This window comes from Mobula hypostoma, chromosome 7 (genome assembly GCF_963921235.1).
Source record: "Mobula hypostoma chromosome 7, sMobHyp1.1, whole genome shotgun sequence".
Taxonomy (NCBI): domain Eukaryota; kingdom Metazoa; phylum Chordata; class Chondrichthyes; order Myliobatiformes; family Myliobatidae; genus Mobula; species Mobula hypostoma.
This window is the reverse complement of record NC_086103.1, coordinates 14,822,564-14,837,657: the sequence shown is the minus strand read 5'-3', so window position 1 is coordinate 14,837,657 and position 15,094 is coordinate 14,822,564. Positions and strand designations below refer to the sequence as shown.

The following is a 15,094-nucleotide window of genomic DNA, read 5'->3' as shown; positions in this document are numbered from 1 at the left end:
GGTCTCCTTATTTAAGAAAGGATGTGCTGACGTTGGAGAGGGTACAGAGAAGATTCACTAGAATGATTCCGGGAATGAGAGGGTTAACATATGAGGAACGTTTGTCCGCTCTTGGACTGTATTCCTTGGAGTTTAGAAGAATGAGGGGAGACCTCATAGAAACATTTCAAATGTTGAAAGGCATGGACAGAGTGGATGTGGCAAAGTTGTTTCCCATGAAGGGAGAGTCTAGAATGAGAGGGCATGACTTAAGGATTGAAGGGCGCCCATTCAGAACAGAAATGCGAAGAGATTTTTTTAGCCAGAGGGTGGTGAATCTATGGACTTTGTTGCCACAGGCAGCAGTGGAGGCCAAGTCATTGGGTGTATTTAAGGCAGAGATTGATAGGTATCTGAGTAGCCAGGGCATCAAAGGTTATGGTGAGAAGGCAGGGGAATGGAACTAAATGGGAGAATGGATCAGCTCATGATAAAATGGCGGAGCAGACTCGATGGGCCGAATGGCTGACTTCTGCTCCTTTGTCTTATGGTCTTAACATACACACAAAATGCTGGTCAGGCACCATCTATGGAGGGGAATAAACAGTCCACATTTGGAGCCAAGATCTTTACCAGGAAATATTATACTCATTTTACAACAAAAAAACACGATTACAGCAAAATAGAAGTTCATTTTAGTGCGTGGTGGTTACTGAGGTTGTGTTTAGAGTTTTACCAATGGTTTCAAGAACTGAAGGGTTGAAGGGAAGTAGCTGTTCTTGAACCTGGTGGTGAGTACAGTGCAATACGTAAAAATTACTAAGTTACAGTAAGCAATGTAGAGAAAAATGTAAATAAGTAGTGCAAAAAAGAGCAAAATAATGAAATGGTGATCATGGGCTTTTCTGAAATCTGATGGCAGGGGGAAGAAGCTGAGTGTGTGACTTCAGGGATCTGTACCACCTCCCTGATGCTAGTAATTACAAGAAGGCATGTCCGAAGTGGTGGGGTCCTTCATGATCTTGAAGGCACATGAAGATCTGGTAGAAAACTGGGTTTGAGATGGAGGATCACCTGTAAGGTTGATGTCTTCGGATTTTCAGATGGCTCTTCTGTCTATTCAGTCAAACCACATTTGGCTATTGATGCCCATAAGATCATGTAAAACTTTAATCTTTTTGACATTGTGGTTCTTCTGAGTTCCTCAGTTTGCTTTAGTCTTGGGCACTTTATAGCTGGTGCTGGTTTCCTCTACTGGTGAGGAAGTTTCCTACTGGTCCCTGAGCTCAGGGTGGTTCTCACTTTGATATGTAGATTTTAACTATTCTAACAATAAGTAAAGCAGGCATTTTGGGGAGGTGGGGAGGTAGTGGAAAAGCGCTGCACCCCAGTTACCCTAGGACTTGCCTCCTGGTTTTCTAGCTGGATGTGGTTTAGACTGTTCGATGCTGTGCTTGGTACGATGTTAACTGAATTGTGTTCATTATGCTCCTGCAGAAAGATGCTGCCGCAGAGTACAAAAAGACTGATGCTCCACAACCTGATGTAAAGGATGAAGAGGGAGAGGAGAAAGAAGAGCAGAAGGAGGAAGAAGAGAAAAATGATACAGAAGAAGAAAAGATAAGTAAGAAATCCCGATTTACTTTGGAAAAGGGAACCAGTGCAGGGGATTGTTTCTCCTTTATGGGATAAGTAGAGGCATTGTAAACTGGATCTTGCTGTGTATGTTGTACATTTCTAGAGTCAATAATACAGCACAGAAACAGACCTTTCAGTCCAACACATCCAAGCTGATCCCACCTTTCCTGTGCATGAACAGAGCTGCAGCAGTGATAACATTTCTGAAGGATCCATGTTTTCAGTTCTGGTCATTTCATTTTAGGAAGGATGTGGAAACTGCAGAGGGTGATTTATTTTCCCTCTCAACCCCATTCTCCTGCCTTGTCCCCGTAACCCTTGATGCCCAGATTAGTCAAGGAACCATCTACTTCTGCTTTAAATGTAAGATCATAAAACATAGGAGTAGAATTGGGCAATTTGGCAATGAATTCCACAGATTCACCACCTGGCTAAAGACGTTCCTCCTCTTCTCTGTTCTAAGGGCAGTGGAATGGGGGTGGTGTAAATGGGTGATTGATGGTTGGCAAGAATATGTTGGGCCTTTCTCTCTCTAACTCTTGCACCACAATAATAGCAGTTAGCATGACACATTAAAGCTCGGGGTGACAGAATTAAACATTGGCTCCCTCTAAGAATATTTATATGTCCTTCCCCATGTGTGGATTTCCACTGGGTGCTTCAGTTTCCTGTCATGGTAGGTTAATTGGTCATTGTAAATTGCCCTGTGATTGTTGTTGTTCGTCCATTGTTGATGTCGATGAGGACCTCGACACCATAATGATGGTGTCGAGACTAGCGCGTGATTTGGATTTAAGTGAGGGAGAGTTGCGCAGCGTCAGCCTCTCTCTCTCTTCCCAATTCCCATCTGGATCCAGTGGCAAGACAGAGTCTAGACAGCTGGAGATGGGACAAGGCGCAGTGGATGACCAGGACATCTCCTGTGATTAGGTTAGGGTTAAATTGTAGTTTGCTGGACAGTGCACCTCACTGGTTCGAAGGGCCTGTTCAGTAGTTCCATTTAACATCAGAGAAATGAATGCAATATACAGCCTGAAATACTTGTTCTTCGCAGACCTCCACGAAAACAGAAGAGTGTGCCAAAGAATGAGTGACAGTAAAAAATGTTAAAACCCCGGAGCCCCCCCCCCACTCCTTCCATGCACAAGTAGCAACAAAGCAATGACTCCCCACACCCAGCCACTTCTGCAAAAAAGCATCATTACCCTCCACCCACCAAATATGCAATTGCAATGTCCCCAATAAAGATCATGATCTACAATATAACAAAAGCTAATCGTTCTTATGACAATTCGACATGCCACAGACATTCTCCCTAATACAAAAAGAGGTGCCCCTTTCACAGCGAGAGGGGAAGACATAATAAAACAACTCACTAACTTACGGTGTTAAAAAACCTGCCACGATGCTTTTTTTCCCCGGAGTTCTCTGGAGAATTGACAACAACCTCTCACCCACCAATGTGAGAGAGAGAGCATGGCTTGCTAAGTACAGAGCCTCTGACAGCTGATCCACTGTTCCCGATGTTCCGTTCTCTCCCTTGACACTTCACCCAGCAGTGCCAGCTTAGAATCAGCCCGTCCACAGAGCCGTGAAACCCTGGTAGCTGTTTCTCTAAATAAAATAATGAAATGATCAGTGGAGCAGAAGCTGGGAATTAAATGATAAAAAGAGCTGGTACAATCAAGAAGTGTAGATTGAATGTGTGAAGGAGTTAAAAATTGACCTCAACTAAATGTAAATAATGCAAGCATCTCTGCGGTTGGGTAATTGGTTACGATGTCAAGTTGACCAAATAAATGTTGATTCTCGGGATATGAAGTGCCTCATTAAAAGTGTTTAATTTCCACATGGTATACAAGCTCTTTGTTTACTGCTGATGTGTGGTTATAAGTTCACATTAATGAGTGTGCTTCAACATCACAGCTGAAGAAAAGCAGAATAATGATACCGAGGATGCTGTGGAAAACGCTAGCCAGGATGAGGATGAGGAGGAGCAGAAGGGGACAAGGGAGAAGCCAAGCGCAGAGCATGATGATGAAGTAAGTCACCAGAACTGTTGAGGGGAAGTAGAGAAGAAACTTAATTTACTTTGCAGTGAAAATATTTATATTGAGATTTTTTTTTAAATCCTGAAGAGTGAAAAGATATTGTCTCATAGCTCTGATTCTTTCACAGTGATAGTTGACTTGATATTCGATTTGGTGAAGTTGGGATTTGAGAGGAGACCAGCCTATCTGCAAACTTGAGTAAATTTATTATCAAAGTACATATGTCACCATAGACTTCCTTGGCATTTATTTTCTTGCATTTACAGAAAAATAAAGATGAGGCCTCTGGTCAGAGTTGACCATGGGTGTTGTGTCCTAGCTGTCCAGATACGCAAAGCCAAGGTAGTACAATATGGAGAGCAAGCTGTTGTCCCTGTAGGAAGCTCCCCCCTCTCCACGCATCTGATAAATCTAAAGGAATGGCAAAGATCTATACAATTTGGCACCAGCAGCATTGTAGGAGTTGCCAGTCAGCACTGAACTTAACGTAGGACTACACTAGGCACTCCAGCTCTGGATTTTTCCTCTGGGTTTACTACTGAAGGCTTCCCATAAGTCAGTATAGCGTCAAGGCAGCAGAGGTTTGAGATCAGAGTTTTCCTCCTTTTAGATGAGCTGCTAACCATATAACAATTACAACACGGAAACAGGCCATCTCGGCCCTTCTGGTCCGTGCCGAACTCTTACTCTCACCTAGTCCCACCGACCTGCACTCAGCCCATAACCCTCCATTCCTTTCCTGTCCGTATAGCTATCCAATTTAACTTTAAATGACAACATCGAACCTGCCTCAACCACTTCTGCTGGAAGCTCGTTCCACACGGCTACCACTCTCTGAGTAAAGAAGTTCCCCCTCATGATACCCCTAAACTTTTGCCCTTTAACTCTCAACTCATGTCCTCTTGTTTGAATCTCCCCCACTCTCAATGGAAAAAGCCTATCCACATCAACTCTATCTACCCCCCTCATAATTTTAAATATCTCTATCAAGTCCCCCCTCAAGCTTCTACGCTCCAAAGAATAAAGACCCAACTTGTTCAACCTTTCTCTAACTTAGGAGATGAAACCCAGGTAACATTCTAGTAAATCTTCTCTGTATTCTCTCTATTTTGTTGACATCTTTCCAATAATTCGGTGACAATACTCCAAATTTGGCCTTACCAATGCCTTATACAATTTCAACATTACATCCCAACTCCTATACTCAATACTCTGATTTATAAAGGCCAGCATACCAAAAGCTTTCTTCACCACCCTATCCACATGAGATTCCACCTTCAGGGAACTATGCACCATTATTCCTAGATCCCTCTGTTCTACTGCGTTCTTCAATGCCCTACCATTTACCATGTATGTCCTAGTTTGATTAGTCCTACCAAAATGTAGCACCTCACGTTCATCAGCATTAAACTCCATCTGCCATCTTTCAGCCCACTCTTCTAACTGGCCTAAATCTCTCTGCAAGCTTTGAAAACCTACTTCATTATCCACAACTCCACCTATCTTAGTATCATCTGCATACTTACTAATCCAATTTACCACCCCATCATCCAGATCATTAATATATATGACAAACAACATTGGACGCAGTACAGATCCCTGAGGCACATCACTAGACACCGGCCTCCAATCTGACAAACAGTTATCCACCACTACTCTCTGGTGTCTCCCATCCAGCCACTGTTGAATCCATTTTACTACTTCAATATTAATACCTAACGATTGAACCTTCCTAACTAACCTTCCGTGTGGAACCTTGTGAAAGTCCTTACTGAAGTCCATATAGACAACATCCACCGCTTTACCCTCGTCAACTTTCATAGTAACCTCTTCAAAAAAAATTCAGTAAGATTTGTCAAACATGACCTTCCACTCACAAATCCATGTTAACTGTTCCTAATCAGACCCTGTCTGTCCAGATAATTATATATACCATCTCTAAGAATACTTTCCATCAATTTACCCACCACTGACGTCAAACTCACAGGCCGATGATTGCTAGGTTTACTTTTAGAACCCTTTTTAAACAATGGAACAACATGAGCAATACGCCAATCCTCTGGCACCATCCCCGTTTCTAATGACACTTGAAATATTTCTGACAGAGCCCCTGCTATTTCCACACTAACTTCCCTGAAGGTCCTAGGGAATATCCTGTCAGGACCCGGAGACTTATCCACTTTTATATTCCTTAAAAGCTCCAGTACTTCCTCTTCTTTAATCATCATAGTTTCCATAACTTCCCTACCTGTTTCTCTTATCTTACCCAATTCAATATCCTTCTCCATAGTGAATACCGAAGAAAAGAAATTGTTCAAAATCTCCCCCATCTCTTTTGGCTCCGCACATAGCCATCCACTCTGATTCTCTAAGGGACCAATTTTATCCCTCACTATCCTTTTGCTATTAATATAACTGTAGAAACCCTTGGGATTTATTTTCACCTTACTTGCCAAAGCAACCTCATTTCTTCTTTTAGCTTTTCTAGTTTCTTAAGATTCTTTTTACATTCTTTATATTCCTAGAGCACCTCGTTTACTCCATGCTGCCTATATTTATTGTAGATATCTCTCTTTTTCCGAACCAAATTTCCAATATCCCTTGAAAACCATGGCTCTCTCAAACTTTTAACCTTTTCTTTCAACCTAACAGGATCATAAAGATTCAGAGGGAGAAGGAAAGGGGAGAGGGGGGAAAAGAAAAAAAAGAAAAAGGAACATAAAGATTCTGAACCCTCAAAATTTCACCTTTAAATGACCTCCATTTCCCTGTTACATCCTTCCCATATAACAAATTGTCCCAATCCACTCCTTCTAAATCCTTTCGCATCTCCTCAAAGTTAGCCTTCCTCCGATCAAAACTCTCAACCCTGGGTCCAGTCCTATCCTTCTCCATAATTATATCGAAACTAATGGCATTGTGATCACTGGACCCAAAGTGCTTCCCAACACATACTTCCGTCACCTGACCTATCTCATTCCCTAACAGGAGATCCAACACTGCCCCTTCTCTCGTTGGTACCTCTATGTATTGCTGCAAAAAACTATCCTGCACACATTTTACAAACTCCAAACCATCCAGCCCTTTTACAGAATGGGCTTCCCAATCTATGTGTGGAAAATTAAAATCTCCCGTAATCACAACCTTGTGCTTACTACAAATATCTGCTATCTCCTTACAAATTTGCTCCTCCAATTCTCGCTCCCTATTAGGTGGTCTATAATACACCCCTATAAGCATTACTACACCTTTCCCATTCCTTAATTCCACCCAAATAGCCTCCCTAGACGAGTCCTCTAATCTATCCTGCCAAAGCACCGCTGTAATATTTTCTCTGACAAGCAATGCAACACCTCCCCCTCTTGCCCCTCCGATTCTATCACACCTGAAGCAATGAAATCCTGGAATATTTAGTTGTCAATCACACCCCTCCTGCAACCATGTTTCACTAATAGCTACAACATCATATTTCCAGGTATCAATCCATGCTCTAAGCTCATCCACCTTTCTTACAATGCTCCTAGCATTTAAATAGATGCATTTAAGAAACTGTCCTCCTCTTAGTCTCTGTTTATCCCTAATGGTGCAAACAACTATCTTTTTCTTCCTTCTCCCCCACATCTTCAGTCTGAGTGCTCCCGTTCTCTGTCCCCTGCCTATCCTCCCTCACACACTGTCTACTAGCTTTCTCTATTTGTGAACTAACCTCCTCTCTCCTAGTCTCTTCAATTTGATCCCCCCCCCCCCCCAACCATTCTAGTTTAAAGTCTCCCCAGTAGCCTTCGCAAATCTCCCTGCCAGGATATTGGTCCCCCTAGGATTCAAGTGCAATTCCCATCTGCCTGAAGCGACTGTTTTTAAGGTGCCAGTAACCTGCCTTTGCCCCTTCTCCTGTCATTAGAAATGGTTCCATTGGGCTTAGTAGCTAAGCCATCTGTGAAGGCCTGGAGCCTGGGCTTGGTTTGGTTGTCAGAGGCTATTTGAGTTGCGTGCTATTGGGAGCATTTTATAGGTAGTGGGAGCTTGTCCCCATTACCAATCCCCGGCTGTAACAACAAGGAAACAGAAAAATAAAGAAATATAGTAGAATTTAGGAAAAGTATACATAAACATAGACAAGCAACTAATGTGCAAAAGAGGACAAATTGTGCAAATAAATAATACTGAGAATGTGAGTTGTTGAGTGTTTGAAAGCGAGTCTGCAGGATGTGTATATGATAAGAAACATAGATCAAGTGGAGAGCCAGAGACATTTTCCTTGGGCAGAATTGGTTAATGCTAAAAGGTATAACTTTAAGGTGTTTAGAATTAGATTAATTATCACTGACACACGCCATGAAATATGTGTTTCATGGCAATGGTACAATGCAATACATAAAATATACAATGAATTATGTTAAGAAATAGAATTTAAATTAAATATAGTGCAAAAGAGAGAAATAGTGAAGTAGATATCATGGGGTTATTGTCTATTCAGAATTGATTGGTGGAAAGCATCAGGGGATGTCAGAAGTATGTTTGTTTAGAGTGCTGGATGCGGGGAACACTGCCAGGTAGGTGGTAGAGGCAGATATATTAGAGACATTTAAGAGACTTTAAGATAGGCACGTGGATGAAGAATGGAGGGTTTTGAAGGAGGGAAGGGTTAGATTTGTAGTTTAAAAGATCATCAGAACATCGTAGACTGAAGGGCCTGTACTGCTTGATGATTGATAGATAGACAGATATACTTTATTGATCCCGAGGGAAATTGGGTTTCGTTACAGCTGCACTAACCAAGAATAGAGCATAAATATAGCAATACAAAAACCACAAACAATTAAACAACAAAATGCAAATTATGCCGGATGGAAATAAGTCCAGGACCAGCCTATTGGCTCAGGGTGTCTGACCCTCCATGGGAGGAGCTGCAAAGTTCGATGGCCACAGGCAGGAGCAACCTCCCGTGACATCTCGGTGGAATATGGCCGGGGTCCAACAGCAAAAAGTTCAATATCCGGTCTACAAACACGTTCCTCGATCGTGATATGACCAGGATTGCACCATCCGTTGTTAACCAGAACTTGTTGTAAGCACCCAATTCCTTTACGCTGACCGCTCTCAGTGCACTTCCAGTCAGCCCAAACGGTCTGGAAGCCGTCCATGGAAAAGATTTGGTCGGGTATGTCCTCGTGCAGCCCTGTTCCAGTAAAACACATAACACTGCACTCCCGAAATGTTCTCTGACGCCTGGCTAGCGCCGTGAACTCGTCCATTTTATTACCCACCGAACTCCTCTTCTCCATAAGTCTCTGTTGTCTCGACCTGGTCCTCTTTCCTCACCTTTGTGATCCCCCTCTGCATCCTCTGTGTGTTTTCCTCCAGATTTCAGCAGGGGTGTCCGCCGCTCTGTTCGCTAAACTGGCTGGCATAAGCTCACAGTCACAGCAGTTCTTTGTAACAGTGCAGGCTTTGGTACATGTGGGAAGTCAATAGTCAAAAAAACTAAGGAATGAATAAAATGCCCATTTCCCTTGGAGATGAGTAACTTGGGGCCAAGGTAGAGGAACCGAAGGGGATTGAAACAGGTTTTCACTTCAGTGAGTGTGTAGAACATGCTGCTTGACAAAATGGAAATTAATTGTAATTTTACCTGGGTGACCACTCAGAACCATAAACTGCAACGCTCTAGGCCAAGAAAGGGGGGTGGATCCACCTGAAGATAAAAGTGAGGTTATTGTCATCCGTGCACGTCAATGTGTGCACAGGTGCAGCAGCCTCACAGGTTCTCAGGAACAGATAAACAGCAGTCGCAGGAAAAAAACAAGTCCTGCCGAAGGGTCTGAGCCTCAAATATCAACTGTACTCTTTTCCGTAGATGCCGCCTGGCCTGCTGACTTCCTCCAGCATTTCAGTGTGTTGCTTGGATTTTCAGTATTTGCAGATTTTTCTCTTGTTTGTAAATATAAATTGTACAGGATACTTGCAAGAAAGAACATAATTAAAGCAAAAATACTGCATTTCAGTGCTAAGTAGTCGCCATCATCATATGGGTGATCATGGTCTGATGAACATTATTGCTCTTGACAAATTTTTCTACAGAAATGGTTTGTTGTTACAAGATGGGTGAACCCCGTCATTACCAATACTCTTCAGAGACTGTCTGCCTGGCATCAGTTGTCACATAACCAGGACTTGTGATGTACATCAGTTGCTCATACGACCATCCATCACCTGCTCCCTTGGCTTCATGTGACCCTGACTGGGGGGCTAAGCAGTGCTACACCTTGCCCAAGGATGGCCTATAGGGTAGCAGAGTGCCTTCCACGTTCTTTGGAAGAGACTTATTTCCACCCTGCAACCCAAGTAGCCATAGTGATGCTAATCCATAATGATTACTGTTTTGGCCAATAGGTTCAAAAACTGAATGGTTGAAAGAAAGTAGCTGTCCAATGAGAGCCTGTGTTTTTTGTTTTTTAAACCCCGGGCTGCCTTCTGTGGTGAGAATTTCTGAGTTACATTTTTGATGGAAATTGAGCCATCATAGCCCCTTTGTTCATCGGAGGCTTCTGTAATACTGTTTTCTGCTCATAGAGTATGATGGCAGTGTAGTGGTTAGTGCAGTGCCGTAACATTTCAAGGCATCAGTGTTCAAAGTTCAGTTCCGACATCATCTGTAAGCAGTTTATACATCCTCCTCATGGAATGCATGGGTTTCCTCTGGGTATTCAAGTTTCCACCCATAGTCCAAAGACGTAATAGATTTTTAGATTATGAAGACACGCAGTCCTCTTTTATTGTCATTTAGTAATGCATGCATTAAGAAATGTACAATATTTCCTCCGGTGTGATATCACAAAACACGGGACAAACCAAGACTGAAAAAACTAATAAAACCACATAATTATAACATATAGTTACAACAGTGCAACAATACCATAACTTGATGAAGAACAGTCCATGGCACAGTAAAAAGTTCAGTCTCTCGAAAGTTCCACATCTCACGCAGATGGGAGAAGGAAGAAAACTCTTCCCTGCCATGCCGACCACAGTCCGATTCTGACTCATCCGAAAACTTCGCGCCTCCAATCAACCCTCAGACACCGAGTACTGAGCACCATCTCTATCCGAACGATTCAACCTCAATAGTAGGTTAATTGGTTATTTCCTTGGGTTAAATCGGGAGCAGCTCGAAGGGCCAGAATGGCTTATTCCATGCTGATCTCTAAATTTAAAAAGAATAAGTACTAAAAGTCAGTAGCTAAAACATTATGATTGTGGAGCTGATGACAAAGAACATCCTCAACTCCATACAACTGCTTTCTGTTTCTCGTGTTCATAAGTTGAAGTGCAGGAGTGATTGAATCGTTCAACAAACCATGTTGAGGGTAAGGAATTGCTTATTGGCCTAGGCAGTCTAGGGGCAGCGAGCTGCATTCCCCAAATAGATGTTACGGAATCTGGGTTTCTTTAATGTTTGGATTGCTTTGCTATAAGTTCAAGTTAATTGTCATCTGACTACATATATATAGTCAAGTGAAACATTTCTTGACCAACAAAACACATCACAGCGCTTAAAGCAAAATATTACAAGGTATAAAATATAATTAGAAGTGCATATCGTATGCTGCATAGGTAAATGGTGAACAGCTTGTCGTCCCAGTAACAAGATCTCAGTGGTGGCAGAGTATTCATTAGTCTCTCAGCCTGAGGGAAGAAGCTGTTACCCAGTCTGACAGTCCTAGTCCTGATGCTCCTGTACCTCCTTTCTGACGATAGTGGGTCAAAGAGATTGTGGAGTGGGTGATAGAGATCCTCAACAATGCTTTGGGCCCTTTGTCTACAACAATCCTCATAACAAGGGAGGGGGAGGCCCTGGTGATCCTCTCAGCAGTTTTTACTATAGTGCTTGCCCTTTAAGACCAAACCATGAGGGCCCAAAATCTGGCTTCCAAATGCATATTCACTCAGTGCCTCCTATTTTTGTCTGCCTGAATTCTATGTTAATTCTGTCTTTTTTGTTACAGAAGATGGACAGTGCCAATGCAGAGCCACGGAATGACTGAGATGTTACTGTCATAATATCATTTGGGCATGACTTTGGATATCAAAGGCGAGACCATCATTTCTGGGACTTGAGAGCTGAACTACTTACAGGATTTCATGAAGAAAAAAATACGTGCAACAATAAAAACCATACTGACCAAACACTAGGTAGACCAGGTTATTGTATGTGTTCAGTGAGGGCTGAAATCTGAATTGAAATGTGCTTTATGTATACATGATGGTAGAAACAAATTCCTGCTTATTTACAGTCTAAAAACTACTACGTTTGTTAAATTCCTGGTAATCGTCAATTAGATTTCAGGCTTGCTAAATTTTAGAAATGTTTGTTCAGGTCTTTGCCCTACTGCAAAAAGCCAGCCCAGAGGATGGAATGAGTGGGGTGTGTGGGCAATCTACTGGTACTCTATATAATGTTACTAGCTTTAACTGCAGTCAATGTTGCATTTGCATTGACCACTTTTGCAAAAAGTCCTAAAATGAAATCCTGTTAATTCCAACAGAAATGCTTCCTAGTCTTGTGTCCTGATAATATCTGGAATAGGGAGGTTAATGTGGGTTGAGTCCATTTCCATTACACATCCTAATCAGTCTTGAACTTGTTCCTGCATTATCCTTATCGGAGCAGTTAGCAGAAGCTTAACATGCCAGCTTTATTGACCTGTGCCAGCCTTTCCATCAGCTCCTCGTCAAGCCAACTCCCTCACTTCCTCATCATGAAAATGTAGGAGGAAGAATATGCATCTCCCCAATCTGAAACCAGTACTGTTATCGTACTGTTTTGATCTATTGTCACACCGCCCTTTTCCCTCCATGTCCACTTTGCCCTCTTTCCTTTCAGAGTTATAAAGATTTTAGATCTTTAAATCTATCTGAGGTGGGAGGGAATGGGGGTTAGCTAGAAAGTTAAACAATCCCACAGAAAAGCATTGAACAGTATTAATTTTATAATACATATGAACATGGCTAAGCATGCACAGATAAACACTGTCTTTTCATTGTGGAATTTGGTTTGTCTGTATCACACCATTATGTACTGCTTGATAAAAGTAATGACTACCTAGATGATTAGAAGATAATTAACATAAAAATAATCCAACACCTCATGGTGCCAGTGTGGTGTAACATTTGTATTTTAAGACTCTTGGTGACAGTCCCACCTGAGCTACTGTACTTGTTCCTTTTCCTCTCCCTTAATATGTAATTCACTTTCAAAACTGCTCTTTGTCAGTTTTTTGCACAGTATCTTGGAGGCATACTGATGAAATCCTTTAGTAGGGGAAGAAAGGGTATGTTGACATAAATTAGACCAATATACCTCACTCCTGGGTGAAATTTTCAGGCACATCTAATGATAGCAAGCACATAGTAATACCAGTTTATATCAGGAAATATTCATTGTGTATGTACATATCTCTATTCCAATTCCCAGTCCCTCTTGCTGAGTTACAAGAGCAGTGTGGTTTTTGCTCTCAAGCTTTTCCTGCTAACCATATTCTACTGCACTGAATTGTCCATTTTTCTTTTTTTGCTGTTGCCATTTGAAATTCATTGAAGGGATCTAACTCAATCAAGTACAGTACTTGTAGCAAACCTGCCACCCCTCCCCACCCTGGTTTAATTTTGAGTAATTATGAACTGTGATCATTTGTAGAATTCATAGTGTTTTATTCTGACTGGGGATATGCTAGAGTTACTGGTAGTTTTGTGTTTGAGAAGAAATGGAAAATGTGGCCTTGACAGTCAGTGAGAGCACAAAAGCTACTCCATTAGGATGCCCAGAACATAAATGGAGGCTTTCTAATTAGATCATGTCATGACTCTACATTTTGAATATGTACTTTGGTGTGTAAGGCATCTATTGAGCTTTCCGGCTATATATTTTTCACTCTGCTTTTATAAGCAGTTAAAAGTTCTAAATGAGGAAGCTCAGATAGTACAAAGACTATCTGTCACCATTAAAGATTTATTACCATTGTTGAATGCCAGTGTAATTTCCAATTAAAATACCCAAGGGAGGATTTCAAAACTCAACCACCAAGGTTTTAATATAAGAGCTAAAGGTTAAATGCCATCTTTCCCTCATATTCACAAGCTACCTTACTGTGCACAAGTATAATAAGACAGATCCTTCACCTTTCTTGTGAATGGTTTGTAACTGTGTGAAACTTTGATCAGTGGATTGCAACAAGCAATGTTTAGCAAGTCTGATCCCCATGATGCAAACAGTTAAATATGCCTTTTGAGTTGGCAAAAGTTCACTTTTATTTCAATTCACTGAGTATTTTCTGTACAATGTTGTCAATTTATAATTTGAAGTCTAATGTTCACTTTTTTTTAAAAAAAGAAAGATATTATATACTTTTGCCACCTAGTTTGAAGGATCTCTGTTCTATTGGATGGATGACTTGAGTTGTGTAGACATACTAACCCCTTGATGGTTCAGCAGTAGCACACAATGATCTTCAGAGATGTTTTATAAGTTTTAAAAATGCTGATTATGTATAGAGATTGGTATTAGATAAAATTGACTCTGTTTGTATCCCAGATTAAGTTATGCTTGAGTACATTCCTTACAGGAATGCAAGTTCAAGATCATGTGATTTAAATGATTCCTGCAACTAAAATATTAATTAAAACACATGTCTGGCCTCCTTCATTATGCAGACATCCACACCTGAATGTTTGGTTTTGACTTTTTTTGTGTTCTAACCACCAGTCTATGCCTTAACTTCCCCAGCTAGCAGGGATCTGAGCCCATTGCCAGAAAAGCAGTGAGGGCAGGAACTGATAAATGGCCAATAAAGTGTAGATACCAGTGAGGTTTGTAATAAGTAATGTTCTGTGTGGGATGTATCTAAAGTTTGATTTTTTTTTAAGTTTTAGAGATATGGCAAACAACATTTTCTCTAATTTTTTCTGGAACTGCACGGGCCAACTATTACTCTGAGCAGGAAATTTTTATGTGGCCTGAAACCTGCGTGGCAACAAAGGCTATATGCGTGGGAACATTTCAATTGTAGTGCGGCGGTGTATCATGCAGCTTAGGTGGACCAGTAATGGGACAGTAACAGCCTTTTCTACCCTAATAAGTCCACCCATGTGACCAATTGACCTGCTAACCCATATGTCTTTAGAATGTGGGAGGAAATCAGTGCACCTAGAGGAAATCCACAGAATCACAAGGCGAACAAACTCCTTACAAGCACAGAATCAAACCCAGGCCACTGGTGCTGTAATAATGTTACTCTTAACTGCTACAGTACCATGCCATGCATGTTCTGAGAAAAGTTGGGGTGGATTTTTAGTCTCTAACCACAATCTTTCAAACAAATACGTATTTAAGGAGTAGTGCTTGACGAACAATGCTGTAACATTGGCAG

The 15,094-nt window shown here is 41.5% G+C and overlaps 1 protein-coding gene across 1 annotated transcript in view; it reads left to right on the top strand.

The window, feature by feature from the left end:
* The window catches only part of canx (calnexin), a 61,032-nt gene extending 47,756 nt beyond the window's left edge, over positions 1–13,276 (top strand). The window contains exons 13-15 of the mRNA XM_063053064.1: positions 1,477–1,603; positions 3,544–3,659; positions 11,675–13,276. Of these exons, the coding sequence (XP_062909134.1) occupies positions 1,477–1,603; positions 3,544–3,659; positions 11,675–11,713 (282 nt within the window). The 3' untranslated portion in view covers positions 11,714–13,276. The remainder of the gene's footprint in view (positions 1–1,476; positions 1,604–3,543; positions 3,660–11,674) is intronic.
* The last annotated feature ends 1,818 nt before the right edge of the window (positions 13,277–15,094 follow it).